Source organism: Morone saxatilis, unplaced genomic scaffold, assembly GCF_004916995.1.
Source record: "Morone saxatilis isolate NCDOM2014 unplaced genomic scaffold, NCSU_SB_2.0 Contig3, whole genome shotgun sequence".
Lineage (NCBI taxonomy): Eukaryota > Metazoa > Chordata > Actinopteri > Moronidae > Morone > Morone saxatilis.
In genome coordinates this window covers 688,382-696,322 of record NW_023339873.1, presented here as the reverse complement: position 1 = coordinate 696,322, position 7,941 = coordinate 688,382, and the positions used below count along the sequence as shown (strand labels likewise).

The 7,941-nt window shown below is 41.3% G+C and overlaps 1 protein-coding gene across 1 annotated transcript in view; it reads right to left on the bottom strand.

The window, feature by feature from the left end:
* The window catches only part of prkd1 (protein kinase D1), a 23,145-nt gene that overhangs the window by 11,897 nt on the left and 3,307 nt on the right, over positions 1–7,941 (bottom strand). Inside the window, exons 2-12 of the mRNA XM_035674247.1 lie at positions 5,996–6,127; positions 5,735–5,904; positions 5,324–5,347; positions 4,619–4,829; positions 4,462–4,539; positions 4,171–4,372; positions 3,820–3,943; positions 2,821–2,898; positions 2,499–2,666; positions 2,298–2,409; positions 436–488 (exon numbers count right to left, since the gene is read on the bottom strand). Coding sequence (XP_035530140.1) covers positions 436–488; positions 2,298–2,409; positions 2,499–2,666; positions 2,821–2,898; positions 3,820–3,943; positions 4,171–4,372; positions 4,462–4,539; positions 4,619–4,829; positions 5,324–5,347; positions 5,735–5,904; positions 5,996–6,127 — 1,352 coding nt within the window. The remainder of the gene's footprint in view (positions 1–435; positions 489–2,297; positions 2,410–2,498; positions 2,667–2,820; positions 2,899–3,819; positions 3,944–4,170; positions 4,373–4,461; positions 4,540–4,618; positions 4,830–5,323; positions 5,348–5,734; positions 5,905–5,995; positions 6,128–7,941) is intronic.

Genomic DNA, 7,941 nt, shown 5'->3' with positions numbered 1-7,941 from the left:
AGATATGGATCCAGATTCTGTTGACTATTTCTCTCCTCAAATCTGTTCACAAACATATAACTGTTTATATACATATTTCTGAGCTAGGCAGTATTAACCTTTTAGCATATTGTATTTGAAGTGGTCGGAGAGAACTAGATTTCTACACCTCCTCTTGGCTCTTTTCAGGCTTTAGAGAATCTGGCGTGTGAGGGGAACTTTTGGCAAATCACAGGTTGTTTGGACTTAACAAGCACTGTGAAGGCATCACTTTGGGCTCTTAAGTGTGCCGGCATTTCTCAGACAATTAATGGAGAAAATAATCAGCAGATTAGATTCTAAATGCAGGACTTTCACTTGCACCAGGGTGTTTTTACAGTGTGGTATCAGTGCTACAGTGGGCACTGTATGTATGCTGTACGCCACCTCTACACCTGTATGTGTGTGTTTTCTCACCACATTCTCCTGGATCTGGCAGTTGGAGACAGAGATACTGATGGAAATCTCCTCTGTTGATGAGACAGAAATGTGATCACAGTTAAAACTGGAGGAAAACATTCAGAATGAATCATTAAAGATTTAAGGAAACACAGATAATCAATGAAAATGTAACATCTTATCTAACTTCACCTTTAAAACCTGTTCTGGGGGTCCATTTTGTGTATTTACTCAGCTTGAGCAGTTTATTTACTGTATGTATTAATAATAAATATAAATCTGGAGCCTGCAGCCTTCTGGCAGTTGAGACACTATTATTTTAGTTTCCCCACAGGTGAACACACATAGTCAGAGAAGGCACTGAGACCTCAGTGAACAGTTAGTCATGATCAGTTTGACGTCAGTGAAGGTCTGAAATATCTCTGATGGGTTTTGTGTGTGGGCGTCGACGGCCCTGAGGGGAACTGAGAGTCTGCAGGAGAATTCAGCAGCAACATTAATACCTGAGCTGGAAATTTGTACTTTCACAGACAGGATAACGCTAGTATGACACTTACATTTGTCCAGTTTAAATCCAGACAGATTCTCTGCAATACTATGGCTGTCTTGTGTTCATATTAAACAAAACTGTGTCTTTAACCTCCCCTTTCATTTCACCTAGAGTAGGTTAAAAAACATGTAACATATATTTTAGATGTCTTGTGCATTATTTAACAAGCATTTACACAAAATCCAGCCTGCCTTATTTGGTATGTTTGAAAACTCTGTGATCTTCACTCGAGTACAATGTGAGTGTCTACTGACTGAGGCTGAAACTGTAATTATCTAAAGATACAAGTAAATGTTTCTGTTGTGAATGTCTACTGTAGCTCAGGCTCGCACACTGCCAAAATCACAACAAAACCATGTTTGTTGATTCCTGTTGTGAGGCTTGAAACAGGAAACAACATGCAAATGTTAGAATTGTAAAGAAACAGCCTCACAAACATGTTCAAACTAAAGGGGGTTCATGTCATCAGGGTCAACCACTATATAGAGCTGGGTGTCGTCTGCATAGCGATTAATGTTGTGCTCACTAATGATGACCTGGGCCTGTTTTCTATGCAGACAACACCGTTGTTTATAGTTCTGACTCTTGATGCAAATGCAATTTTAAAAACTGCAATCTGAATTGAATGTTCAGAGGAATCTTTGCGGATTGAGACTTTTTTCAGACAACCAAAATTATTTGTGTCTCAAGGTCTAAGAAGACGGTTGGTGTATATCAGATTGTAGGTCGAGACCCTTTCAATTACCTTAAAGTAACAAATACTTTCTTCTTTTTCCTAGAAAACAATCTGTCTGTTAAACATCATATCGAATGTCTTACAATAAAACTCAGGGTAAAGTTGGGTTTCTATTATAGGAACAAATGCTGTTTTCCTGAACGCATACATTAAACCCAACAGGAAGTTGGCCATTTAGATTTTGTGTTCATTCTTAGCATTTGGTGCATTGTATTGAAAGTACTTTGCCCAATATGCCCCAAACTTCACTCTGAGCACATTAATGTGCCAATATTGAGTCATACTCCTAGCGCCACCTACCAGCAGGAAGTAAGGCTTGTTTACCAATCATCATCTGAATTACTGTATCAAGGGTCTGAGTATTGCTGCTTGATGTTTTAATGCTTTATTGTTTTGTTTTTAAGCCTATTGTTTTTTTCTTTAATCTGAAACTGTATGCTGCTGTCTTGGTAAGAACTCCCTTGTAAAAGAGATTTTGTATCTCCGAATATTCTTGGTAAAATAAAGGTAAAATAAAATTAAAGACACTACCAAAAAACAACCCGATTTAAAGACAGATGCCACTAACAATACAGTATGTGAGCTGTGTCTTACTGTGTCCACTGCGGTGAGAGCTGTGGGAAATCCCTGTAGAGACAGCCGGCATCAGAGCATGCTGGATGGCCATCTCCCACATCCGGGCCACATCCTGGCCGACCCCGCTGACCTGAAACCAGTCAGTAAAACAGGAGGCGTTGAGCTGGACTCTCTGGAGGTCCAACACCCTGAACTGATCTATTTTATCATATTATTCACCAGAATGCTGCTGCCGGTCACTGATGATTCAGCTCTCTGCAGGTTCTCTCCGATGTAGTAAACCAGCGACGCCGTGGCGATTTCGAAGCAGTGAGGATTGGCTCCATCGGGAAGCAGAGAAAGGGTCTGAGCTGGCTCCAGAGATAAGATCTCTGACAGAGGGATCTCCTGCAGAGACGACAGGAAGATGAAGAAAATCACAGAAAAGGTTTTATTCTTTTCTCAATTTTTCCAAACTTCAAAAAGTCCAAACTTTGTTAGTCACTGGTGCTACAAAAAGGAAATAATAATTAAGAGGAGACAGCGACGGCGCTCGTCCTACCTTATAGTATTTACTTCCTGTGTCGTTGTGAAACAGCGTGATGCATTTACTGTCCAGCCGCCAGTAATGTCTCTTCCTCTGAAACATAGACGATGAAGAGGAGGGAGTTAGATGAGACAACAGTGAGAAAAACTCAACTCCTCCTCAGGCTGGAAACATTTATTTTATTACACTTTTGTTTAACTAAACCACAACTGGCAGAAAATGTTTCTCCTTATCTTTTCATCTATTAATGTTCCTCATTTAATCATCTTGCTGATATTAATTATATGCCTAATTTTCACATCACATCTCGTTATCAGCGCATTTATTTCTTTATTTATAACAAAAGATGTAACAAAAGACGGGCTGGCCGAGGTACGAACAAAAGAAAACAACAAACAATGAGATTAAATACATAAAATATCTGACGACAAAGAACGCTCACAGACAATATTCACTCATCTTTATCCTCAAAGTAAAGCCTGAAAATAATGTTTACAAAAGTTTTTTTGCAAGATCTTAAATGTGAAATGTTTTATCTCTTTAAAGCAGCAGTTTAGTGAAATATCTGCAGCTGATCTCAGACCTGCTGTATCCTTTAATGGATGGATCAACAGTTTGGAGCCTCAATGACTCGTAAACCTGCAGCGTCGTAATAAATACATTGTTGTAATTTACAGAAACAATAAATACTTTTTACTAGTAATAATAAACATTTTTCAGGACAACAGATTATTTATTTCCAGGATATTTGGTCAATTTAATCCAGGCGTCTCCAAATTTCAAAATTCACAGGTTATTTACTGACTGATTTTATGTTGAAGAACAAAATGTGAAAATCTCTCAATCAGGGGTCCAGAGGAGGAAATCTGATTGGCCACTCCTTTATCCTCGGGTTTGAATATCAAACTAGAAACTTCTGTTGAATATTTAAGTAATTCAAGACATCAGTATAGTAAATAATGACTAGGCAGGCACAAACAGACAGACAGGTGGATAGACAGACAGGTGGAGTACCAGAGTGTCCTTGCTGGTGTAGTGGACCATCCAGCCCTCCTTCATCACGCTGCTGCTCTTCCTCTTTGTGTGTTTGACGGACTGAACGACTCGCATCAGAGGGATGTTGTTACTGGTGGACGGGCTGCAGGGGGCGGGACAAAGAACAACCTCAGTGCCCGGGATACCTTCAGGGACAGGTGAATGACCCTTCAAAAGCCCCTCCCCTTTTTGCTCTGTGCTCTGCTGCTTTTATCTTGGAGACGTTTTGTCTAATTGGGGTCAAAGTCGCGTCCCTACTTTGTAATAAGCAGAAGTTTGGGTAAGTGATTCGGGTTGAATGCTAGTAAAAGTGTGTGAGTGTTTCTGTACCTGATGGCCCGGTTGGACTCGTCCAGGTCGGGGTCGTGCAGGTCGCAGAGGTCGCTCGGCCCCGCCTCCAGCAGGAGACCCCCCTCTGATGTCAGCGCTTCGTCCATGTCGTCCAACAGGCCGCCGCCTCTGTCCACATCATGGTCGTCAAGGCAACCCTCCACCATGACGACGTCTGACTCCGCCCCCGGGCTCAGGAGCTCTGCGAAACAAAGACGCCCAGCAGTGAGGACATTAGGACTTTGGGTTCAGGTGGATCAGGCCTGTGTGACACTGACGGCTGAAACTTGCCTCCATTTCTGGAAACTTCTCCCAGGCAGTTGTTTGGCACTTTAGGAGCACATCGTTTATGACAATTGAATTTACAATCTGTGGGAGAAACAGAGGAAGCTGTGAGCGGCGGGATTGTCTCAAATAAACGTTAATCAAAGTATCAGAAGACGCCGACCTTTACACTGCAGGCCCTGTCTGAAGAGGCCTTTCAGCAGCTTCTTGCAGTGCTGGCAGACGGTGGGTCGGGTGTACGAGTGGATCAGGAAGGTGTGAGGAACTTTGACCTTCGACAGCAAGATCTTGTCCAGTTCGATGGGGCGGCCGATGTAGGACTGTGAGCTCAAGCGCCGCTCTCTGCCGGGGAAATATTCTAACTGGTTCTTCTGCTGCGAAGACAGACGGACAGGGAGCTTTTTTAACTGCTGTCACCACTACAAAGACAGTTAAGTATGATAATGTTGTCTGACATTGACTGCTGTTAGTTATTGGTTTGATTAATGGTTTTATAATGTGTGTGTATTGATTACGGACGGTGGCTGATCATCATCTAATTCTGATCAGTTTCTAACGGGAGTATACAGTGTGTATACAGAGTGTTTGCATCAGTCACTGCTAAAAGTACGGAACACAGTGAATAATATTTTTTATATATAACAGAGCAATAAACTGAGCTTTATGGTAGAAGAGCAGCTTTATTGTTCAGGATTGAAGCCTCTTTATTAGAGGAAATCACACTTTTTAGGTGTTAAATGAAACTTCCTGCCGTCATCTTGTATCTCGACATACATTAGTGGAGCAAATAAATATCAGATTCAGTTTAGTAATTAGAAGTGTAAATGCAGATACAGTACTGCAGTAGTATGAGAGTGGGGGGACTTACCTCCATGCTGGGACTCACTGGAGACTGGACGATCAAAACAAAAGAGAGAAATATAGTTAGACTCGGTTTGATGAATGAAAGAAAATAATCACTGAGACAAACTTCCCCAGAAACTCCTGATTAGTGTTGAAAATAAAATAAATATAATTTTAACCCTTTAAGACTGCGTCCTTGGTTATATCGTCCCCGTTTAACAATGTGTGCGAAGCTGCTTCTGTCGACTTCTGCCTCATATCGAGGACCCATTGTTTAAAAATGAATTTTGATGGTACATCAGTCGCAGTTATGTGCAGAGGATGAAAACAAGAAGAGACGTAGCAACGGTAACTAAGGACGGCGGGGCTTACTGAAACGCCACTCCCCATCCAGACCTGTTTTTAGGATGTATATGTTGGGACTTAGTGTACTGACCAGTAATGCATCTTCGGTGTAGTGGGGCGGCGAGGGCTCAGCAGAAAGGGGGCGGCCCATGTTCACCAGCCCCCCCGTCAGGGAGACGTTGGACGAGCGGCGCCTCCTGACTCCGCTGCAGTTATTGGGGATCTTAAAGGCACAACGCTTGTGGTAGTTCAGACCGCAGCCTGGGCAGGAAAAGAGGCTCAACGTTATACCTTTTGTACTTCCGGGACTTAGGGTTGATTTGTCCTTAATGTTACATCATTAAGTTCCTACCTTCACATTTGAGTCCCTGTCGTACGAGTCCCCACAGCATCTCTCCACAGTGGTCGCAGAAGGCCGGAGCTCGGTACGAGTGAACAAACAGACAGTGCGGACGGATCTGGAAGTCCTCCACTGTGGCTGAAGCTGCACAACATTAAAAAGATAAAACGGATACGAGTCAATTCAACAACCAGAAAAACAAGCAGTCTTTTATCTGACTGTGAACAATTCTACTGAAAACTGTCTTAAAATGTTGAATCTTCTGAGCTTTTCAAATGCATTTGTACTATAAAGTAGAATCACTCAAAGGAGTTAAAGTTCTGCCTATGAGGCATTGAAAGGTTAAGCTTAAGGTCCGGTTTCTGAATCAAACCAACACCAGGATCATTATTAGGCCTTTTCCACCAACAGGGAACCTTCGGTTGGTTCGGAACCCAAAAAGTTAAAATATGAAGTTTTCCTTGTGAAGTCTATTGATGAAGCATCCGGTTACTATGGTTTTACTCAAAACTGGGGGGAACGCAGGATCTGGATCATTAGATAGCACCAAGGTTCAAAGAAACTTCTTGTATCTTGTGAACAAAAGTGGAGGAAATGTTATTTATTGGTTTCACAGTCGGTAAGAAGACAACAAACCCTCACTAGTTTCTACCTGGGTATCATCACAGATCACCTCCAGGTTCTGGTTCTGTTGGTGTGGAACTGGAGAAAAGCTACTAGCTCGGTACGGGGCTTTAACTCTCCAACCCGATGGCCGTACTAAATTAAACTAAGGGTTATATGAGTGTAAATGATGAAAGGATGAAAGCAACTAAAGTTTTATTTTATGTTTTAATCCTAAAAAATATTTTGAGAACTTTCACACCAACAAACAAAATGTTCTGTTTGGAGATTCAATTCTCCATAAAAGCTGATCAGTTTCACCTCAAGACATTAAAATAAAATAAAAAGCAAACAAAATCGATACGATTCCAGCAAAGCATTGGCCTAAGAAGATCTAACAAACCATTGATTGTGGAAGTGATTTCTCTGTTCCATGTTTTCAAATCGAAGGCGAGCAGCTGCTGATCTGTGCCGACTGGGCCGGCGGCCATAATATCCATCTGAGCCTTAACATCCTCCAGCTGTTTTCACAAAAACCCAGTTGGGAACTTTGGCAGCGTCGAGAACTCCTGCTGACAAACCCACGACACCAACAAGGGAATCGACCCAAACTGTTCCCTACCCAACGACAAAAAATAAACCAGAGAAATCTAAAATGGACGTTAAGGCACCTTTGGTTTAATGAGCTGGGAAACAGTTTGGGACCAATAATTTTCTGATTCATGAGCATCTGGTTTTTCTAATATCAGATTGCAACTTCCTGTTTTTCACAATTGTAATTTATGTCAAGTGTTTTGTTGTTTTCTGTTGTTCAAGAGAGTTAAACATTTGCTGTGTTCGCTAAATCATACTATTTATCTTTGAGAAATAAAAACCTTTTGTATGTTTGACAAAACAAGACAGATTTCCCAAATGTTGACTGTTGTTTGAAGGCCCTGTGGCTGACCTGCACAGGTGTCTTTACTCATTGTGCCTGATTGGACCTCTGATTGGACTGTTGTTGCACCTGTCAGGGCAGGAAAACGTCCACCCAACCTGAGCGGAGGTATAATCAGCGATATCTGTCTCATTAAAGTTTAAAACTGGTGAAATTTAGACAGTAATCAGGAACTATCTGATGGATCTGTGTTCACGGTAATGAAGGAACATTTGTGGCTCATTAAAGTGTTTTTTAGAGTCCAGGTGATTTAAAAAACTTAATTGTAACCCTTTAAGGTCACATCGTCAGTTATATTGTTCCAATAGTTAACAATTTATGCTAAAACATTCACAAAAACTCAGAATTGTATTTTTATATCAAAATTATTATAGATTTTTTTCCTGTGAAACAAATTTCAACCAATAATATTCTGACA